The following is a 24220-nucleotide window of genomic DNA, read 5'->3' as shown; positions in this document are numbered from 1 at the left end:
TCTCCTTGTTATCTCCAAAGCTGCTGTCTTAATCAGAACTGAATTTTAATAAGACCACACAGCAAGTAATAAGGAGGTTGGCTGGAGTTGAGAGAGGAGGGTGAGCTGGAGGCAAGGAAGTCAGATAAGAGTGTTAGCTTAGACAAGTTCCTTGGGCTTCTCTAGTGGCTCAGATGGTAAAGAGTCCTCCCGCCAATGCAGAGACCTAAGTTTGATCCCTGGGTCAGGAAGATCCCCTGGAGTAGGAAATGACAACTGACTCCAGTATTCTTGCCTGGAGAATTCTGTGAACAGAGGAGTCTGGCAGAATACAGTCCATGGACTTGAAAAGAGTCACACACAACAGAGTGTCTAACACTAGGCTGAAGTAGATCTAACAGGGGTAACTGACAGGAGGAGGAGGGCGGTAGAAACCGAAGAAAACATTCAGTTTTGGACTGGAGTGAAAGGAGATTTCATTAACCAAGATCTGGGAATATCAGAAAAGGAGGTTTGGCAGGGGAGGGAGGGGGGCGGGGGGGGGGTCAGAAAACAAGAGCTAGAAAGGGCATCTAGAAAGAGATGTCCATTAGGCCCAATTTTCACACATTTTAATGGATATATAAATTTATAGATCTTGTTAAAAAAGAAGATTTGATTAACTAGATCTGAGGCCACCCAAGAGGCTGAATTTCTTTTTTTTTAATGTGGATCATTTTTAAAGTTTTTATTGAATTTGTTACAATATTGCCTCTGTTTATATATATATATATATATATATATATATTTTTTTTTTTTTTTTGGCCACGAGGCAAGTGGTATCTTAGCTCACTGATCAGGAACTGAACCCACACCCCCTTTGGAAAGCAAAGTCTTAACCACTAGACCACCAGGGAAGTCCCTGCATTTCTAAAACATTCCGAAGTGATGAAGTGATACTCATCCTAATCAATAGATCCCACTTAACAGAAGATTAGGTCGTTGAACACAGAGCTTATATCCTATCTCAACAAATGAATTTTTAGAAAACAAATTCCTGATCTTTGGTAGTTTTGAGAAAATAGTCCACCTTCCCATCAGTTAAAACAAAAACCAGCTTTGTTTCGGTTTTTTACTTCCATGAGATCTGACAGAATGTGGTCCACTGGAGAAGGGAATGGCAAACCACTTCAGTATTCTTGCCTTGAGAACCCCATGAACAGTATGAAAAAGCAAAATGATAGGATACTGAAAGAGAAACTCCCCAGGTCAGTAGGTGTCCAATATGCTACTGGAGATCAGTGGAGAAATAACTCCAGAAAAAATGAAGGGATGGAGCCAAAGCAAAAATAATACCCAGCTGTGGATGTGACTGGTGATAGAAGCAAGGTCCGATGCTGTAAAGAGCAATATTGCATAGGAACCTGGAATGTCAGGTCCATGAATCAAGGGAAATTGCAAGTGGTCAAACAAGAGATGGCAAGAGTGAATGTCGACATTCTAGGAATCAGTGAACTCAAATGGACTAGAATGGGTGAATTTAACTCAGATGGCCATTATATCTACTACTGCGGACAGGAATCCCTCAGAAGAAATGGAGTAGCCATCATGGTCAACAAAAGAGTCCATAATACAGTACTTGGATGCAATCTTAAAAACGACAGAATGATTTCTATTCGTTTCCAAGGCAAACCATTCAATATCACAGTAATCCAAGTCTATGCCCCAACCAGTAACGCTGAAGAAGCTGAAGTTGAACGGTTCTATGAAGACCTACAAGACCTTTTAGAACTAACACCCAAAAAAGATGTCCTTTTCAATATAGGGGACTGGAATGCAAAAGTAGGAAGTCAAGAAACACCTGGAGTAACACGCAAATTTGGCCTTGGAATATGGAATGAAGCAGGGCAAAGACTAATAGAGTTTTGCCAAGAAAATGCACTGATCATAGCAAACACCCTCTTCCAACAACATAAGAGAAGACTCTACACATGGACATCACCAGATGGTCAACACCAAAATCAGATTGACTATATTCTTTGCAGCCAAAGATGGAGAAACTCTATACAGTCAGCAAAAACAAGACCGGGAGCTGACTATGGCTCAGATCATGAACTCCTTATTGCCAAATTCAGACTTAAATTGAAGAAAATGGGGAAAACCACTAGACCATTCAGGTATGACCTAAATCAAATCCCTTATGATGATACACTGGAAGTGAAAAATAGATTTAAGGGCCTAGATCTGATAGATAGAGTGCCTGATGAACTATGGATGGAGGTTCGTGACACTATACAGGAGACAGGGATCAAGACCATCCCATGGAAAAGAAATGCAAACAAGCAAAATGGCTGTCTGAGGAGGCCTTACAAATAGCTGTGAAAAGAAGAGAAGTGAAAAGCAAAGGAGAAAAGGAAAGATATAAACATCTGAATGCAGAGTTCCAAAGAATAGCAAGAAGAGGTAAGAAAGCCTTCCTCAGCGATCAATGCAAAGAAATAGAGGAAAACAACAGAATGGGAAAGACTAGAGATCTCTTCAAGAAAATTAGAGATACCAAGGGAACATTTCATGCAAAGATGGGCTCGATAAAGGACAGAAATGGTATGGACCTAACAGAAGCAGAAGATATTAAGAAGAGGTGGCAAGAATACATGGAAGAACTGTACAAAAAAGATCTTCACAACCCAGAATATCACGATGATGTGATCACTGACCTAGAGCCAGACATCCTGGAATGTGAAGTCAAGTGGGCCTTAGGAAGCATCACTACGAACAAAGCTAGTGGAGGTGATGGAATTCCAGTTGAGCTATTTCAAATCCTGAAAGATGATGCTGTGAAAGTTTTGCACTCAATATGCCAGCAAATTTGGAAAACTCAGCAGTGGTCACAGGACTGGAAAAGGTCAATTTTCATTCCAATCCCAAAGAAAGGCAATAACAAAGAAAGCTCAAACTACCACACAATTGCACTCATCTCACACGCTAGTAAAGTAATGCTCAAAATTCTCCAAGCCAGGCTTCAGCAATACGTGAACCATGAACTTCCTGATGTTCAAGCTGGTTTTAGAAAAGGCAGAGGAACCAGAGATCAAATTGCCAACATCCACTGGATCATGGAAAAAGCAAGAGAGTTCCAGAAAAACATCTATTTCTGCTTTATTGACTATGCCAAAGCCTTTGACTGTGTGGATCACAAAAAACTGTGGAAAATTCTGAAAGAGATGGGAATACCAAACCACCTGATCTGCCTCTTGAGAAATCTGTATGCAGGTCAGGAAGCAACAGTTAGAACTGGACATGGAACAACAGACTGGTTCCAAATAGGAAAAGGAGTACGTCAAGGCTGTATATTGTCACCCTGTTTATTTAACTTCTATGCAGAGTACATCATGAGAAACGCTGGACTGGAAGAAGCACAAGCTGGAATCAAGATTGCCAGGAGAAATATCAATAACCTCAGATATGCACATGACACCACCTTTATGGCAGAAAGTGAAGAGGAACTAAAAAGCCTCTTGATGAAAGTGAAAGTGGAGAGTGAAAAAGTTGGCCTAAAGCTCAACATTCAGAAAACAAAGATCATGGCATCTGGTCCCATCATTTCATGGGAAACAGATGGAGAAATAGTGGAAACAGTGTCAGACTTTATTTTTCTGGGCTCCAAAATCACTACAGATGGTGACTGCAGCCATGAAATTAAAAGATGCTTACTCCTTGGAAGGAAAGTTATGACCAACCTAGATAGCATATTGAAAAGCAGAGACATTACTTTGCCAACAAAGGTCTGTCTAGTCAAGGCTATGGTTTTTCCTGTGGTCATGTATGGATGTGAGAGTTGGACTGTGAAGAAAGCTGAGTTCCGAAGAATTGATGCTTTTGAACTGTGGTGTTGGAGAAGACTCTTGAGAGTCCCTTGGACTGCAAGGAGATCCAACCAGTCCATTCTGAAGGAGATCAGCCCTGGGATTTCTTTGGAAGGAATAATGCTAAAGCTGAAACTCCAGTACTTTGGCCACCTCATGCGAAGAGTTGACTCATTGGAAAAGACTCTGATGCTGGGAGGGATTGGGGGCAGGAGGAGAAGGGGACGACAGAGGATGAGATGGCTGGATGGCATCACTGACTCGATGGACATGAGTCTGAGTGAACTCCGGGAGTTGGTGATGGACAGGGAGGCCTGGCGTGCTGAGATTCATGGGGTTGCAAAGAGTCGGACACGACTGAGCGACTGAACTGAACTGAAGAAGGTTATACCTCCCCACCCATTACTATGTGACTTGCAGTGTCTTATGGGCTTCCCTGGTGGCTTAGGCGGTAAAGAATCTTCCTGTAGTGAGGGAGACACAGGTTTGATCCCTAGGTCCAGAAGATTCCCTAGAGAAGTGAATGGCTACCCACTCCAGTATTCTTGCCTGAAGAATTCCCGGACAGAGAAGCCTGGAGGGTTACAGTCCATGGAGCACCAAAGAGACAAACAGGACTGAGCAACTAACACTTTCACTTTCACTTTCTTTCCTGTCCTGCTTACTTTTCCCTCCCCACTGATATGAGACTTGGCCATATGACTTCTTTGGTTAATGGCATATGGCAGTAGTGAGTGCACCAGTTCCATTCATAAGCTTTAGGAACAACTCCAAGGTCCAACTCTGAGTCTTTTCCCTCTTCCATTAAAAGAGCATGGCCAATGTTCACTACTCCTTCAGTCCAGATACAAAAATGAAGAAAATGCATGGACTATACAGAGCCTGTGGCTGGGAGCAGAGCTGCCACCAGTCTGGACCAACATCAAATAAGAGCAAGAGATAAGGCTGTGTTGCTCTTAGCTGCTGAGGTTTTGGGAGTCATTTGTTACTGCAGTATAACCTAGTGAAAGTTGACTAATAATAGTGTCTCTCTGCTATTAATGAAAAATACAAGGCTAGGAAGGAAATAGAATAGCTAAAACAAATATTCCACTTTTTTAATTATTAAACTTCCTTAGATCTCTTCTTTATGGATACCAAGAAGACATATAATGAGGTTTAGGCTTACAGTAACACTTGAGATTATATGAATGCAAATTATCAGGAGAGTTTAAAGAATATTAGCCTTGGATGTGTCATTTTGCCTTTAAACTCGAACAAGTAACAGCCCCTCTGCTGTTCATACAAATGAGGGAAGCAGAAGTACTAAATGCTTTGTGGGGTTTTATAAATATTCATTTATTTACTTATTTGGCTGTGAAAAGTGAAAGTGAAAGTCGCTCAGTCATTTCCAACTCTTTGGGACCCCATGGATTATATAGTCCATGGAATTCTCCAGGCCAGGATACCCAGGGGTCGAACCCAGGTCTCCCACATTGCAGGCAGATTCTTTACCAGCTGAGCCACAAGGGAAGCCCAAGAATACTGGAGTGGTTAGCCTATCCCTTCTCCAGCACATCTTCCTGACTCAGGAATCAACCAGGGTCTCCTTCCTGCATTGCAGGTGGATTCTTTACATTCTTTACCAATGTACTATGTCTTAAATGAGGCATGTGGCATCTAGTTCCCGGATCAGGGATTGAACCTGGGCCCCCTGCACTGGGAGTCCACAGTCTTAGCCACTGGACCACAGGGAAGTCCCTTTATGGAATTTTGTAGTGATGTGCTGGATCTGGTTTATACAAGAGTTAACTCTGAAAGTTGCAGCTATTTTGTGAACCAGTTGTTAAATACACTCCTTATACTAAAAATTGAATTTGATAAAGTTATGGTTACATTATACTAAAAACAAAAGTAATAACATAAGCAGCTCTCATACGCACAAATAACATAAGCAGTTCCAATACGCACAAATTTCAGTTACCACAGTTTAGTTAAATAACACCAGTCTGTCAACAACGTGTTTGAATTTTAGTTACCACAGTATATTTGCTATCAGTGATTTCGTAAAGTACAAACTTCACCGATGGTGACTCAGTCCATAATCACTAGGTTAATAAAGAATGCGCTTCATGATCAGTGACCAATCACATTGCCCCTTCCAAAGACTTGGTAATTGACCACCGCTCATCTGTTCAGCAGTTCATGCCAACAGCAGAGTATGTAGTTGTGTTAGCTTCTTGTCTTCCTGCAATACGCCCATGTGACATTTTATAAAAATGGATAATGGAAAGAGGGAATTGGCCCCAAAAAAGAGGAAAGCGTAGCAGAGAAATGAAACATGACAATGCTAAAAGTCAAATTTGAATCAAATGTAAATGGAGTCACAGAAGACAAAGCTAATTGTGAGAAGGCTGCCATGCTGCTGTTTAAGAGACTGTACCTACGGCCAGAGGAACTTAGTGAAAACAAACTCATCAACACAAACAGCAAAGTGGTTGTGGCAAAAAAGATGAAGATACCCCAGAGAGGAAGTGATGCCAGTGAAATAATTCATATTAGAGGAATTCTCAGAGATATTTCATGACATTCAAAGCACAAGGATAAAATGTGGAAGCTGATCTAAAATTAGAAAGGAGCGTGACATTTCACTAAGATATAGGAAGACGCATCATAAGTTCTACAATGAGAAGAGTGTAAGCACCATTTAAACGTGTTAGTGTTTTACAAAGAAATAAAACTTTAAAACTCTAATTCTCAATCCTTCTAATGTCTTAAATTAGTATACTAGTATAAATATTACCCTTGGTACTATAAATATTAGCCTTACTATTTTTTCCTTTCCCTAGGTACATTTATAACCAACAGCAAGAGAATTTTTAATGCTTTAACAAAAGATACTCAAGATCAGGTAACAACACATAATTCTTCCTACTGAGTATTAAGATCACTTTGCGTGGTTTCAACCTGCATGGTCATTTTTATGGTCCCCCACAACTGTCCAAAAGGAGAACCGCTTGTCTTCAAAACTTACCTCTAATTATTTCACTACATTTTACTTTTATCTGTGTTCTTGAAGTTATTTAGGTCTATTGAATTTACATCTATTGTAACCATCTGATGGACATACTAGCTAATGGTGCACATCTCTTCCCAACATTATGACATCATTCATACAAGTAGCTTGAAATGCTATGATGGGAATTTTTATACCATGGAAACTTGCAAACACTAAAATTTAGACTTTTTATTGTTTTGTTGACTTCCAAGACTTAAGTGATGAAGAAAATGTTACTGCAGTTAAAAGTGTATCATGTGTATAGCTGTACATTATAAATAGCGCCAAAAAACTGAGGGAAAGCATATTCTTCCATGTATTAATACTGGAAAACTATCACCAGACTGGGCCAAGAATTCACTCATGTTGTTGATGAATAAGTGAAGTTCCAACATGTATCTTTTTTATTGCACTTTGGTCTTAAATGTAAAAGAAAATAGCAATGAATATTCAGGTCAGAACTGCCCTTGTTCACCAATAATATAAGCAATTCTTTGCTAAATCAGATAGTAGTAATATAGTTATTCATAGCCTGATTTTGTCAAATTGCGGCTGAAATTATAACCATATAAGAGTTTGGCAAAACTCAATGAAAGCCTTCTGTAATTATAACCATATAAGAGTTTGGCAAAACTCAATGAAAGCCTTCTGTAAGAATCAACAGAATAAATGAAATTTATAATAAAAATTATTGTATATTTGGGCTTCCCTGGTGGCTCAGATGATAAAGAATCTGCCTGCAAATGCAGGAGACATGGATTTGTTCCCTGGGTTGGGAAGATCCCCTGGGGTAGGAAATGGCAACCCACTCCAGTATTCTTGCCTGGAGAATTCCATGAACAGAGGAGCCTGGTGGGCTACAGTCCAGGGGTCACAGGTTTGGACGTGACTGAGTGACCAGCATTTTCACTTTCATTGTCTATTTTATCACTTGTCAGTTATGTGCTGCATATTCTTTATATTATAAAGTTTATAACAAACGTACGTCTGTACATATACACACAAGCCCTACACCCTGCCTCCTACCACAGGCAGCTGTAAAATATTTACCAACATTGTGTTTAGTCAAAGTAACGAGGTGAAACGTCCACAGCTTTGGAGTCAAACAGGGATGTGCATTTCAGCATTGTTTCTGTTTCTTTCTGTGTTGCTTTATAAGTAAGTTACTGAGCCACTCCAGCCCTTTTCCTTCTTCTGAAAAACAACAAAAAATAAAGAGGGATTTGGCACAGGAAAGGGTGGCCATGAGGAAGACAAGGAACATTAAAAGACTTTGGCACAAACTAGATACTGAACGACTCTTGCTTTGTCCTGTTATCATTTCCTTCCCCTTCTGGTTGCAAATCCTCCGAGGCTGATTTACTTTGCTGGAAATGAAGTAATTCACACATTTTTGGACCACGTGGCAGGTAGACAAGGCAGCAGAGGAATGGATGGATGAATGGACATCTCCTTTTGATTGCATGATAAACCAATACATCTAATAACTTAAGGATTCATCGAGACTGGAAATCCTTTCTAACTTTCTCAAATTCTATTTGCAAAAGTCAGAAACATCTCACTTTATATTATCAGTGTTCATGGGACATAGCCTACATTACCCCATCTCTAATGTTGTCATGGGATGAAACCGGAAAGAAAAATTACTAGAGAACTCTTACGCCCCCTGCTGGCCATGTTACAACATAGCAATAATGAAATGAAGGGAACGATCAAAATTCCAGGGAACTCAAAAAAGAATAATTATTCCAGCAAACTGGCTACCCACACACCAACTCTGGGCTACAGATGACTTGTGTTTGGCTTACACAATATTTAAAACAAAAAATTTAAGTTTAATTGATTGCCAATATTTCACTGACTTCCATACTCATTTTCTCAGAAAACCCCATATGTGTGTTCGGCTCCCTTTGGACCTAACACCCCACTTGGCCGCCATTCCCACTCAGTCTGCTCTACTTACTTTGTCGTCTGCTCAGCCCTCGCTGCTTTTGAATATTTGCAACCCTAAACTATTACCAAGGAAGCCCAAACTTGCTTGAAAATGACCACCTAAATTATTAGCAAAGCAGATAATAAAACTGTGCTTCCTAAATTCTGATAAACATATTTTTATTGATCTCATTCATTTATTTAACCAATGTTTTAGTGCCTGCTATGGCCAGGCACATAGATCCAAAGAAATGGTACACACAAGACAAAAATGTCCTTTGCATTCAGAGTTTTAGTTAGTGGGAAAAGCAGACAAGATAATTACAAGAAATATGATAAAAATGATGGAAAAATATGAAGACTACAATAGTGAGGCTGGAACAGAGTTCCTGTTCTCACTTCATCACCTCCTTTAAGTTAATTATTATCATAATATAACACAATTATTTCTACGGTTTACTAAATAATGTCCCCAAACCCTAGGCTCCACATTTATTCGGCCTTCATTGGACATAACTGCTGAACAATGGAGAAACAGCAGTAAACATGCATTTATTAGATGAATTTTCTCAGGCACGCCCTCATCCTTCTCCCTGGTCAACTGCAATCAGTGTGTGAAACTGAAAGCCACAAGATGGTTAAAGAAGGTGAGTAGTAGTCGCTGGGCAAACATCTCTCTGCAGAAACAGGAGTCAGGGACTTCCCTGGCAGTCCAGTGATTAAGACTCCACCTTCCAAAGCAGAGGACTGGTTCGACCCCTGCTCAGGGGCAACGAAGCCTGGTGCACTGCAACTAGAGAACGCCCACATGCCACAACAAAGACCCAGTGCAGCCAAAAATGAGTTTTAATTTTAAATTTTTATTTAAATTTTTTAAGTATTTTTAAAAAAACAAGAACCAGAAATGAGCTTGAGTAATGGGGATGCAGGATTAAAGCTAAGAGAAAAGATCTGTCAACAACACCCATGACACCATGACCCCGTAAGTGTGTGACAGAACTACAAAAGACAAAGGGACTACCTCTGTCTCGTAAACATTACTCACCTGGGTCCTTTGAAACCTGGGAGAAATGACTAATTCCAGATCCAAGGCAGAAAGAATACAAGGTGAGCCTAAGACACCTTAGGAGGCCAGAAGGCGAGGAAACATTCAGACACGAACGTGGTAATGTCAACAAATTCCAGTCTTGATCCATGAATCCATAATGGTGAGAGAGACAGAGACAGAGAAAGAAGCTGGAGGGAGCACAGGGAGAAAGGCAGAAAGCCTTTATAGAAGAATATGATGCCAGGTAAAGAATGTAGAAGGAATGATGGAATTGAAAAACCCAGTGTAGTAATTGATTCTGACAACAATCATGAATGGACCCTAAAGCCAGTGAGCAAAATATTACTGATACTGCCACAGTACCAACCCCACAGATGACAAAAGGAGAAATACGCTAGGAATCTCTTTATCTTAGTGGCATAGCTGATACTGGGTGACCTGACATTATGCGTGCACCCCTTAAAGTGAAGCAATAAGGCACAACTACTCCTACGATACTTGCAGAGGAGCACCGAGTCTGATCAAGCCACCAAATGGCACCCCACTCCAGTACTCTTGCCTGGAAAATCCATGGATGGAGGAGCCTGGTAGGCTGCAGTCCATGGGGTCGCTAAGAGTTGGACATGACTGAGCAACTTCACTTTCACTTTTCACTTTCATGCATTGGAGAAGGAAATGGCAACCCACTCCAGTGTTCTTGCCTGAAGAATCCCAGGGACGGGGGAGCCTGGTGGGCTGCCATCTATGGGGTCACACAGAGTCGGACATGACTGAAGCAACTTAGCAGCAGCAGCAGCAGCCCCAACTTGTACTTAACAGAAATTCATGCTACAATTAGCATGAAGAAACAATCAGAGGGAGAATGAAGGCTATTCTAGCCTGAACTCTTAAAAAAAAAAAAAAAAAAAAGATGTGTCATTAAAAAAAAGACTGTTCTGAATTTAAAATAGAGACAAGTGAAGTCCTTCAGTCGTGTCCAACTTTTCGACTCCATGGACTATAGCCTACTAGGCTCCTCCGTCCATGGGCTTTTCCACCAGGTCTCCCGCATTGTAGGCAGATGCTTAACTGTCTGAGCCACCATAACCAAAATTCAATGAGTGAATCTTGACTGGCACCTAGACAGGGGGGACGGGGAGATGGCTATAAAAGACATTATTGAAACATTTGGGAAATTTTGAATATGGACTGGAAATTAGATATAACACCTAATTTTGCCAGGTGTTATACAGTTTTGTGATTGATTGAACAATGTTATTCTTAGAAAGCGATGCTTGCTTGCCTAAGTATTTAGGGGTCAAGGGCTACTTCAAAACCTCTTCTCTGGTCTTCAGTGCTCTGGCTGCACACCTGTTCGCTGCAATAGTCAGTTCACGGTGTCTGCTTTCAGTGAACATACACTGAAATACACTGAAAATCCAGACCTTTGGCAAAAGGCCTGCATTCCCACCCCTCTGGTTCTGTCCTCTAGTTCCTGCTCCATTTACACTGAACTTGGACCTCACAGGCCACTTTTCTATCCTGCCCGTATTAAGTCTCATTCCCACTTAGCACCTTTGTACTTGCTGTTCTCTCCGCCAAAAACTTTTCCCTCACGTGGCTGACTAGCATTCTTCTTGCCACAATTCAGATGTCATCTTCTCACTGAGGCATTCCCTGACACACACCCTCCAGTCACTTAACCAGGTTCCTCTATTTTTTTCATTCTGCTTAGCCTACCTAAACTTACTTTAAAGCTTTCTCGCCCTCAAAAAGGAAAGATCTGTAAGAGCAAAAGAATCTTCTGCTTTGTCCACTGACATATCCCTAGCATAGAATGCTGGGAAATGGTAGACGCTTCATAGATCACTGAATGACTCATGACATACCTGCCATGTGACAGGCACTGCTATGTGCTAGGCACTGGCTTAATGGTTTACACGTGTTGCTCAAATATTTTATACTCCTCAGTTCAGTTCAGTCACTCAGTCATATCCGACTCTTTGTGATCCCATGGACAGCAGCACGCCAGGCCTCCCTGTCCATCACCAACTTCCAGAGCCTGCCCAAACTCATGTCCATTGAGTTGGTGATGCCATCCAACCATCTCATCCTCTGTCGTCCCCTTCTCCTCCCACCTTCAATCTTTCCCAGCATCAGGGTCTTCTCATATGAGTCAGTTCTTCGCATGAGGTGGCCAAAATATTGGAATTTCAGCTTCAACATCAATCCTTCCAATGAACACCCAGGACTGATTTCCTTTAGGATAGACTGGTTGGATCTCCTTGCAGTCCAAGGGACTCTCAAGAATCTTCTCCAACACCACAGTTTAAAAGCATCAATTCTTCTGCACTCAGCTTTCTTTATAGTCCAACTTTCACATCCATACATGAATCCATTTAAATAGCTGAACATCTCCTAACTCTCAAGAAGCCAATTTACCTTCAAGTGAATTGCAAAATCTGGATTTTACCTACATGTAGGATCAGGATGTTCACGTAATTTTTAACAATTCATGGCCATAAGAATGACTAAATTGAAAGAAAAACTATATACAGTGTGTGAGGATATAAAGTAACTAGAACTCATATACTGCTGTTGGGTGTAAATTAATCGCTTTGAAATACTGCTGGCAGTATCCAATAATGGAAAACATCTGTACACCCTGTGACCCATACTTACATATATGCTCAAAGGACATGCATACATGTCCGCCAAAAATGTGAACAAAAATGTCTGTAGCAGCAGTAGTCCTAATAGTCAAAAAGTAAAAACAACACAAATGTCTTATCAACAAAAGATAAATGATTATATATGCACAAAGACGAATACTACATAGTAATGGGGATAAACGATTCATAACTACATAAACATGGGTGAATCTTAGAAATAAAATGTTGAATGAAAGGAAGCCAGACACCGAACATATAATAAACATGTAACAAAGTGTGTATATCTTATATATGGCAAGTAAAGTTCACTGAGATTGAGAGTATGTATTCTCACCGGTGTGTGCTGGGGGGGGCGCTCCTCAACAAACTTTCCTATGGATGTTTCTCTAAACCTAAACTTTTAGTTTAAGATGGTATTTGAAGGCAACCTAAACTGGCTTACTACAACCACGTCCCTTTGAAGTCTCATGTTTTATGTCTTAAATACACATGTGAGTTCCATATTCTTCACTCATGTACAATGAACAGAAATATTTACCTCAAAAAATATTCAAGGAAAACGGGCCCTGGTTATCTTGTGATCTGGGCTTCCCTGGTGGCTCAGATGGGAAAAAAAAAAAAAAAACTGCCTGCAATGCAGGAGACCGGAGTTTGATGCCTGAGTTGGGAAGATTCCCTGGAGAAGGGAATGGCTACCCACTCGTATTCTTGCCTGGAGAATTCTATGGATAGAGGAGCCTGGTGGGCTACAGTCCGTGGGGTTGCAAAGAGTCGACACGACTGAGTGACTAACACACTGTCCTGTGGTTACAGTACTCTGGTACACTCCCTCAGGATTTAAACCAACTGCCGGACAGCAGTTGGTAGTTTGGTTACAGTTAGGGGTTAGGCAGCCTGTTCCCATCTCAGATTCACCACTCATTAGCGCTTGGGCTTTGGGCAACTTACCTAGATATTTGAGAGCCTATTTCTTCATTAACATAATAAAGATAATTGTATATCTGTCTCACAGGTGGTCTTGAAAATTAAATGAGACGATGTAAGTTGGGTAACTCAAACTTCCTAACCTCTTCCTTCCCTACTCTGGAAGTAGTACTGGGGTGGAAAAAAAGTCAACAAGCTGTTTGCTGCAATATATATATTTTAATTCAAAGTGAATCGACAGTAATACACCATAAATTCTTATTTTGACACTCACCAAAATAGTCACCTGGAAAACCCGCTTTTTGTGACAAAGTACAGAAGGCTTGGTCACATTTAAATCACTGAGAACTAGAGAGAAATACTATCGCAAACCGTAATAGACATTACATCCATAAAAATTTTCCCAGTCCTTATTGTAATATTGCACAGTGCAACTGCTACATGGCAAACTAGTGTAGCATAGAAGTAAAAGCAAAAACAAACAAACCAAAGAAAGCCACAAGTCTAAAATTGTTAAACAGTTAATAGCTCAAACTTAGTAATCAAACCTATATCATTGGGTTCTTTAAAACAAATCTTCCTACACCTTGCAGTGTATGATTTAACTTTTACTTAACACAAACCAACTTTAGAAGTAGTAGTAGAGATTTCTTAAATGAAAAAGTTTTGCTACTACAGTAACATACTCAAACACCCTGAAAGAAAAAGAAACAAAATACCAGGATATTTGATTAAAAAACAATTTGTAAATTAAAATAGTATGCAAATATGCAACTTGGAATTCATGCAGTGTTTTATTTAAGAAAGCATTAACACAAAAGAAAACTGGTAAAAAAAGGTTTTAAAGAGGGTATAAATCCAGATTCTTTTGTCAATATGCTAAATTTAGACTTTAGCAGGATCTTGGAATTTTTTTTTTTTCCTTGTTAAAAAGCCCATGATTAGAATCAGCTAAGAGCAATGTACTTAACTCGGGTACGCCTTTATCAAAAAGGACTGTTATATTATGAAAACACTGAAGTTTATCATTAACTGTCAATTTAACAAGACATCACAGTCTTGGAACTGAAATACAGAAAATATGACATTTCAGGGTAGTCAACATGGCCCTGAAGAAAAAGAAAACTGTGCCAGTTTTGTACCTGGTACAAACATCAATCTTTTGCCCTTGGTGTTTCTTAAACATGAGCTTCCAGCACTGATTCTTCTCCAACAAGCGAGCAGATACCAGTAAACTGCTGGACCGGATAAATAAAATTAGAAGGCTGTGGAGGGCAGCAAGTTTACTTAAATAGTGACTCCATAAATTTGCCATCTGTAAATAATCTTTTAAATTAATCTTAGGCTATTCCTTTTTATGTGTAATATATATACATATTTCTATTTATATAAAATGCATAGAATTGATTACTAAAAACACTGAAACTTGTGGGGAAAATTAAGTCCTTCATTTTCAGTGTGACTAAAAACGTACTGCTGGTTTTTATTTTATGATCTAATACTGTAATTTTTAAAATTAATATCAGGCACATTTATTTCATCGATGATTATTAAATAAAACACTGCTTGTATTAATGGAGTAAAGAAAAGTTCATCCATTATTAGCTTATTGTCAACGCTGTACTAGACCTGTACTAGTGGTATGCAGTTCATTTATCAAAGAAATGCTGTAAATCCAAAACATTTGTAGAGTTTTACACTCAAATGCTTTGTCCTGTTTCTTCCAGTAAATGGTATAAGATTATATTCCAGATTTTTAAGGAAAAAAGTTAAGTCAAGCCTGCAAGATACAGCTCTCTCAAGTGTCTACAATGCCAGTATGAAAATAAAAAATTAAGTTACATTGATACATCCAAGTTTTTTTATATGCAGTGATGAGCACAAACATTAATAGAGATAAAATACTGATGCAAGTAACACACCCCAAAATAACATACGCAATTATTTTCCATCATTTACAATACAGTAGTTACAATGACACTCCAAACAGAAAAGCAAAGTAAAAAATCAAAACCCCAACTTCTATTTCATGTAATTAGACTTATACAGAAATTAGAAGGCTAAATAACAACTAGTTAATCACCTAATTTCACAGCTATCTGAAGTGGCAATCGTTATATAGCAGCTTATCTATGATACATTCAAGATAAATGATACAATTTATTACTTGCCCATAAGCTAAAACACAGCCTGTTTAATACCTTCCTTTAAATTCCACCTCTACACTACAATATACTTGAGGTCTATGCAAAAAGTAGCTACCTTTTATATAGGAAATGGATGATTAAGTCTTTGGTGCTGTAAAAGCAACTTCATTTAAACATCACCACCACCACCACCAAAAAAAAGTAAAGAATAAAGAGGGAAAAACCCAAGACATACTTCCTAGGAAAAAAAAAGCATGTAATTTCTGTCCCTGACGGAATGTATTAAATAAGCAAACACCACCACCAAGCAAAACAAGTACTACAATGTAAAAATACTAAAAAAAAAAAAAAAAAAAAAAACCCTCTCACATGCATAAATGAGAAATTGCACACAAAGAACTCACATCTTTTCAAGCTTCAATAGTAAATATTCTGCTACTATTTATTAAATACTGCATGGTTTGCCCAAGCTAGGATGAAACCACATCATGAATCAATGAGCATTTTGCATTTTCTTTCATTATCTACTCAAAGTCATGCCTACTGCATCTCTAAACATTTTATTAAACCCAATTATACAGCAAACACTCCCAAAATAAACTTAGATTGTATTGCAGTTTCACTGAACAGTATATAAAATGCTGTGTTGTGACAGATATCAACTATCCATTAGATACGGAATCAATTTTCCTTAAGCACTACTACCTGCTCGCTTTTCTTGAAGCTAGATCATTCTGAAAAAGTCAGACAGCAGAATTCAGCTATTGCAAACATGCTGCCCTCTTACTAAGGAAAAATAGCTACAACCTGAAATCATACCACACAAAACCAAAAATGAACATTACTCTATCAAAGGAAACTAAAGAGTAAGTCTGAATTTGAAGTGCTGCAGTCCTCAACATTTATATATAGTAATAACATTAACAACCTCAAATATTTAAGGCACTATGTGTGGGAACGGTTTACAATGCAGCTGAGATTATTAGAACAACATTGAAGAGCAAAGTCTAGGCAACATTTTGCCCATGCAAAGACACATGCAAATGTAAAGAACAATAGCTCAATTTCTTAGGTAAGTGACCCAACATTTATACACTAAGACACAGATAATACAATTCACTTGTATGCTGTAATTCTGACATATGTGCATCTGTTGCTCTAAGTCTGTACACAGAATGGCTTCCCAAATATGGACGTGTCTTGCACTAGTTAGAAGGCAATTTTATAAAAAATAGCGGGAGCAAAAACTGGACTTCTGCTCCCATAAGTCACCTGTCTAGAGTTACAACATAAGAAGATAACATGACCAAAGACAAGTTATACCAAATGTGCAAAACACATTAAAAGTGAGTTTCTTTTTTAAAGCTCAAAGTTGTTTAAATTGCACCCAAGTCTACATGATTCAAAAATAATTTTCTTGTGCCATGGCTAATATTTATTAAATACCATGTTTTATTTTTAATCAAATGTTTATATCATTGAGCTTCCTCAATATACTCTTATGAGTTTTCACATATATGGATACTGGCTGAGTTTGGTTGGACTCAATGGAAATCCAGTATACGCAGGTGATGCTGCAATGTAAGAATGTGGTGGGAAGATTGGTTTGTACTGAGTCTGATGAATGGTTGGGGATGGTAAGAGACGGGGGTTTATGCCCACTGGGACTTGGTGAACTATGCCACTGGGATGGGAGATATTGTAAGTCGGATGCTGTAACATAGGTCTTGAGGTACATGGAGAGGCTAAGAGGTGGGCCACTGGTGCAGCACTACTGAGGGGAGCTGATGATGGGTATGGAAGTAGAGTAGGCTGTCCTCCGAGGTGCGCACTTGCAGCCAGATGGGCGTGTACAGCTGTGTGATTAGGACTTCCATGAGAAAGAGTGAAAGGATTACTGGTAACGCTAGTAGGGATATAAGCTTGCTGCCTTCTATGTCCGAAGTTTCCATTCCACTCCTGATGCCCAGACCCAAAGTGCTGAACCTATTCAAAAACAAAACAAAAGACTAATTACATATTTTACAAGTCACAAAGAAGAAAAAAAGGGAAATTAAAAGATACTGTGACTAAAAACCCATAAGGGATCTCTCAGATCTTAGCTTACATTAAGGATAGAGAAGAATTCTCTCAGGTTCTCTTAAGAATCTAATCTTTCTAAAAAATTCAAGTTCCATGGATAATCTGATAATTATCCTATTAAGCCAATTACTTTTCAGTCACTTGGAATAATGAAAATGGAAGTGTTTAATTAAGATTTTATATAGTTTGAGAATCTTTTTCTCCCAATTAAAAAACTGCTGATTTTGAATCCCAAAGACTCATAAATTCACAAACATACCTGACTAAAATTCAAATGCTGCTGCTGGAATGCTGATGTCGATTTTTGCTGACGATTACCAACTGTGGAAGGCTGGTTTAATCTTCCAGGGGCAGATCGTCCTTTTATTAATGGCTGGCATATAGAATCTGGCAACAACAAAATATTAGAGAGTAGGTACTTTTTCCTTCTCATATAAAAATTATGAAAGGTCTTTAGATATTTTACACAACAGTGATTTGAGAACCTTAAAATTAAATAAAAAGTAAAGATCTCCTAGTTTCCAAGCACTGGATAATATTAGAAAGTATTTCTTTGGTACAATAGATTTGGCAGGGACAAGTCAGAAATTCAGAGATGACTTTTGGTTCTGATGTTCCCAAATCAAGACCTTTTAAGGGACAATCAGGGAAATAGAGGGGACTCAGTTTACCTGTGTTTGCCATATGCTCATCGGCATTTAATCCGTTTTCCAGTCCCATTGGTGGCACCACAACAGTACAAACAGCTGGTTTGGTTTCTGTGTCAGTAGAAGTTACCAATTCTGCGTTTTGATGAGTGTCCTCCACAAAGCTGCTCTCTGCAAATGGACTGTCATGTCCTGAGGAGTCTGATGTTGGAGAGCCATCCACAGTATCACAACCACTTTCTTGTTCTTCATCTGACATACTAAAAGAAAATATCTGTATCAACAATGTTTTTCGATCTTAAATCTAAAGTTAAATACTTTCCAAACTCCACCAAATTGATAAGATCTTATTAAATTATTTCATACCTAATTATAACTTCTTCCTTACCCCAAACACATTCTTCATAGATTCCCTAGACTCCCACATTAATTCTCTATTGGGACTGCTAATGCTAATTCTCTCTGTTTAGGAACACCCTCTTGGCATTTAATTTTCCTTCCTGTCTCTTTTCACTTGATCCTCAGTAGCAGTTCATAAAATCCCCTATTATAAATTACAGAAGATTTCATCAAGATACTACAAAAGAAGTACTGTTCTGGACAACTGAAATGAAATGTACAAATATATAAGCAGGCAACTTGGATATTTGAGATCAAATTCTAATAAATTAGAATTATTAATAATATTGTAATATTAGAGTAATCACTAATAATTTAGTGATAATTTGGGTCTTTTTAACTAACCAGTTATTCAAAAGGCCTTTCCTACCTCTCTGAAAGTCTAACCACCCAGAGCCCAAATTTCTCTTCTCGTCCTGATCCTTGGGCCCTGGTCCCCCTCTCACCTTGGGATTTTTATTGCATTTATTCTGTTTTAACCACTCATTTCATACTTAAAATTTGAAACATATCTTTTTATATGTATATTTTACTTAAATATATTTTTATATCTTATATATGTGTGTGTGATGCATGCATGCGCGCGCACACACACACATCTCATGGGGCTTCCCAGGTGGCTCAGTGGTAAAGAATCAGCCTGCCAAAGCAGGAGATGTGGGTTCAATCCCTGGGTCAGGAATATACCCTGGAGAAGAAAATGGAAACCCACTCCAGTATTCTTGCCTAGGAAACGCCATGGACAAAGAAGCCTGGCGGGCTATATATATAGTCCATGGGGGTCACAAAAAGAGCTGGACAGGACTTAGCAATGAAACAACAACAAATGCACAGTATCAACTTGCAAATCACATTATAAACAACTTTAAGAAGAAGATGTGTAATACTGTTTTATATTTTCCACAGAGATTTGGCTATAAGTATTAAAAACTATATTTCCTAAGGAAAAAAAAGAATGAAATTATGACTGAAAAATTTTTCCACTATAAAAAGAATGTCAGCGGAAATCAAACATATTTCACTGACATTTTTACAGCTCATCTCTTAATGAGATAGTACATCATGCAGGTTAGCAGTCATTCACTACTTCAGTGGCAATGCATATCCCTGGCCGAAAGGAAATACAGATAAAACCAGGCAAATCAATCACTAAGAGAGAAAAAAAATCACAGCAAATACTCTGACAGTGGGTCATTACTTTATAATGTAAAACATTCCTTTTTGTATTGTTAACGTATATGTTCTTATTCTAAATTTAAGTTACAATGGTAGTCTGTAAAGCTAGAGCTGAGAATGTGACTTTTTTACCCTTTCAAAAACAAATGATTTTTTAAAAACCATTTATTAGAACCTCAATTTTTCATTTAGATCTGTTCTGTAATAAAGAAAATTCCTACTTAAAACCTGAGTTCATAAAAAGGTGATCTAGTTCAAAACTTATCAACGAGAGAGAGCCACTGTGGTAAACTGGCAGGTACTTACTAATTTAAACAATGAAAAATAACATAGGCTTTTTAGTAGACTTAATGTTTATAACACACTACTGTTAAAATTCCTTTACCTGTTCGGTCTCTTGCAAGGGGATGGGCTGGACTGCCCCGAGGAGCTGGTGCTCAGAGTACTATCTGGACTACTTAATGAACACATCCGATCTATGTTCAAAGTGCTCTGGCAAGCTTCACAGTCCAGATTACCTTTACATCTAGTGAAGGGGGAAGGAGAAAACAGGTCAAAAATGAGAACCTACTCCCCAGATATGAAACAGTTAAGAAAGACCTACATGGATAAAAATCTAAAGCTCATAAATACAGGAAAAATGCTATAGTAATCATGCTGAATGGGCTTCCCTGGTAGTTCAGTTGGCAAAGAATCCACCTGCAAAGCAGGAGACCCCGGTTCGACTCCTGGGTCGGGAAGATCCCCTGGAGAAGGGATAGGCTACCCACTCCAGTATTCTGGCCTGGAGAATTCCATGGACTGTATAGTCCATGGGGTCACAAAGAGTCAGACACCACTAAGTGACTTTTGCTTTCAATCATGCTAAATACTACTCAGGAAGTTTACTCCGAAGGACATGAACAGACAATAATAAATCACAATAATAAGTCACAAAGTTTTTTTCCACCACAGCAGAGGATACCATCATCGTTATTTAAGAATGTCGCAAAAATGCAGGCATCTGCTTTCGGCACTTACTCTCGGAGGGAATGTCTCTGCGAGGACGTCTCTTCCTCGTCGGTATCACTGCTGATGGTGATCACGCTCACTGCAGGACTCGGGGAGTCGGCAATGATGATGGTTTGCCGCTGTTTATCTGAAACTGATGAATCAGAGTCTTGCCTGATAGACGTGTCACAACAATTTCCTGCCTCTCCTTCTGAGTTACGATTGTCCTGTGTTTCTATACAACTTACTTCCTGGACATCTTTCCCAGTTACTGTCTTTGGGGAGATAAATGCTGATTGTGGGATATTGGTATTCTGCAATGAATTACTCCTGCAATCAAAGGAATAATGTGTCATTTCTATAATCAAAATATATACATGACATTTTTCTAAGATACCATGTTATAAGTAACAATACGAACCTTCACTTGTTCAAGATTATGTATATGACACACCAACACACAGATCATGAGTTTGTGATACATAAAATTTCTAGAAACGAGTGTAGACTGCATTTACTTATATTCTAATGGTCTTTTTTTTGGGGGGGGGGGGGACAAATGTGATATCTGAGTGTCTAGAATTGTCTAACACTATAGGTAGATAATAAATCAAAAGGGCAATAAAGACAATCTTACCAACTGAAAGCATTTATTTCCTCTCTTCCTGGCTCCCATTCCATTAGTTTTACCAAAATACCTCTGAGAAATTGAGAAGGGAGCTTGGCTTAGTATTTGTTGCAAATCTATCAAAGAGGTCATTTTGAATACAACAGGGTGACCCTTTGGTGTGCATGCAAAATTTATTTTAATGATTCATTTTCAAAATGCAGAGGAAAAGTTAAAATATCAATACCAACCTGTTCTGGCACAGTTTATTTTTCTTGGTAGTGGCTGGCTGAGGCCAAACAACATGTGCAATGCCCACACTAATTGGCTGAGGGGCCGATAGAGTGATCTGATTAGTTAGAAGAGGTTGTGGCATCATGGAGCTATAATGATTGCTGTGTGAAATCATTTTCCTATGGAGAAAATTTAGAAAAATTGAATCCCTACGTTACCATATGTATTTTGCAAATGACTTACAAAGAAGGATTGCTGTTTTTAACTTACCCCCAGTCTCCGAGCCTTTGTGAACCAGCCACACCCTCCGAAGCTAATGCAGTAGTAGCAGGAGCCAGGGGTGTTACCTGTTGCCAGGCAGGTATCAACATCTGCTGTGTCCTACCAGACCATGTCTGCTGCAGCAAAAACAACAAAAGCAAAAGAAAAACCAGTATGCTACAAGTAACTCAAAGTAACAATCACCTAATAATTACAAAAGTTAAATTCAATAATCTATAAGGACAGAATTCCTGTCTAGGTCATTTTCATTATTTCCAATAGCACAAGCCTATGTATTACCAATGGATTAAGGCCTCTACTTGGGTATGAGAAGGACAGCACATAAGCAAAAATAATGAATTATTATCACCAACCTGAGAAAGAACTCCTGGTCGGATCTGTAGTGGCTGCACGGCTGGGGCCTGAGTTACAAGGGGAACTGTATTATCTACCCTTATTGAATAACTAGTGGGTTTACCATGTGTCGCAGGAATACCTATGAAATAGAAAAGAACAGTTTTCAAATAAAAGAAAAACTTCTCTCTGAGTTAACTGACAAAACTCTTATAAATTTATGAATTGCTAAAATTCTTCTTAGGATTATAAAAAAACCCCTGCATAATACTCTATCTACCTTGTGGTACATCATTCCAAAAATCGTTATAAAGCTACTCTTTCTATTTTACAATACATACAGTTGAATCATTTATTGTTTTTTAAATTTCTCATTCCTTTTAAAGTTTGCTATTATACTTTATTTTCCTTTTTTAAAAGTTCTGCCACTGATAAGACACAAAAAGATGAACCTGACTCAAAATCCTTATCCTCTAGCAGATAAATGTTCATCTTTTTGTACAAACTTCAAGCTGTGCTTGGTATTCTCTTCCTTAAAACTGTAATAGGATCTTACACCTGAGTCACCAAAGGGGGACTGTATCACAGCTCCAATGGCCATGACAGTTTACAGGAGTCAATAAAACTCAGGATGGCACACTCATTTCCGTCTCCTAAGGAAAAGCAAAAAGTAAACTTTTCTGCCTAATATGATGATGCAACTGAGCTTTGATCATTGTGATTTAATTAACTATTATTTCTAGTGGAGAGCTATTGGAACTCCAGGAGAAACACATTCCATTTTGCTTACCCCCTAGGAAAATTAGAGGCAGGGTTACTACCCAGGCTAATACTGTTAATGTTAGTATGTCTGTCATACATTGCAAGAGCACCTTACAAACATTAAGACCCACAGCACTAAACTTTAAAAGCGTAAAGAAGTGTTACTCAACTAAGAACTTTAACTGACAAGATAGTAGGGATATCTCCTGAGATGAGAAAGCTCAGTTACTAAAATAAATTCATCATTTCATAATTCCGGTCTATTGTAGCATTTACTTTCAATATGGGTTGGCAGATTATTTAAAGATAATTAGTTTTTGGATAAAAGTGATCTTGGGTGATCAGGCATTTAAAAAAAAACAATTGTTTTCTTTTCCTATTGAAAAATAACCTTACATTATTTATTGCATGAATACACAGTAGCTTATAGAAGGAAGTTAATTTTATTGTGTTTATTTTCTTCAGAGCCTTTTATCCTATTGCTAAGGGTGCTCTACCCTCTGAGCTCCACCTAAAGAGCTAAATGTGAATTAAGTTTCAGAAAGATCTATGAGTTATTTTTTAAAACTGACCTTCTTACCCTTTCTAAAAAGCATGTCTGGAACAGCAAATTCTCCAAGAAATGGAATCTAAGTACACCCAGGCTGTGTAGATATATTGCAGCAATAGAGACTCTCATCAGAGAAAAAAGCAGAATTCACTTTGATATGGATGAAATCACAGAGCAAATTCTTAAATCCCTTCCCCCAAATCAAGTTGCTCTTAAATTCTCCTCATAATCAAAGCCTTAAGATGAGAAGAATTCTCCTACCAAGATTCTCCTATCAAGAGGTTGAATCTTTTTTAAAAATCATTCAAAAGTAGGTTAAAATTCCAATTTTCTGTATGGTTATAAGCTAAAACTTTAATGACCAGATTTGCTTGATATCTGGAAAGCATGACACAAAGAGCTCAAAGCCTATTCTAGGACAACAGAGGAGAATTTTGCTGGAATGTATTTGATTCTGAAATAGCAGTTTCATCCAAAAGGGATGGATTAACTGGCTTTTCAGATCATGGAGTAATGTGAAATGCTTGTTCCCTATATACAGCCTATACTCAGATATGTTAAGTAAAAGCTTGTCTAAGTCTTCTGTACATAAAAA

General features: G+C 38.5%; 1 protein-coding gene across 5 annotated transcripts in view; it reads right to left on the bottom strand.

Moving 5' to 3' along the window:
- Positions 1 to 13615: 13615 nt before the first annotated feature.
- Positions 13616 to 24220, bottom strand: part of HIPK3 (homeodomain interacting protein kinase 3) — an 83217-nt gene continuing 72612 nt past the window's right edge. For 2 of the 5 annotated variants that reach the window (XM_070804014.1, XM_019974962.2), the window contains exons 9-17: positions 22334 to 22455; positions 21969 to 22096; positions 21716 to 21877; positions 21495 to 21557; positions 20888 to 21187; positions 20253 to 20393; positions 18317 to 18552; positions 17905 to 18032; positions 13616 to 17549 (exon numbers count right to left, since the gene is read on the bottom strand). In XM_070804014.1, the coding sequence (XP_070660115.1) occupies positions 17073 to 17549; positions 17905 to 18032; positions 18317 to 18552; positions 20253 to 20393; positions 20888 to 21187; positions 21495 to 21557; positions 21716 to 21877; positions 21969 to 22096; positions 22334 to 22455 (1757 nt within the window). In that variant the 3' untranslated portion in view covers positions 13616 to 17072. The remainder of the gene's footprint in view (positions 17550 to 17904; positions 18033 to 18316; positions 18553 to 20252; positions 20394 to 20887; positions 21188 to 21494; positions 21558 to 21715; positions 21878 to 21968; positions 22097 to 22333; positions 22456 to 24220) is intronic. The other 3 variants (XM_019974965.2, XM_070804015.1, XM_070804016.1) reach the window with 3 other exon arrangements.

The sequence above is a fragment of the Bos indicus genome, chromosome 15, assembly GCF_029378745.1.
Source record: "Bos indicus isolate NIAB-ARS_2022 breed Sahiwal x Tharparkar chromosome 15, NIAB-ARS_B.indTharparkar_mat_pri_1.0, whole genome shotgun sequence".
Classification (NCBI taxonomy): domain Eukaryota; kingdom Metazoa; phylum Chordata; class Mammalia; order Artiodactyla; family Bovidae; genus Bos; species Bos indicus.
Note: the sequence above shows the minus strand (reverse complement) of the source record. Positions and strands in the feature narration are given on the sequence as shown.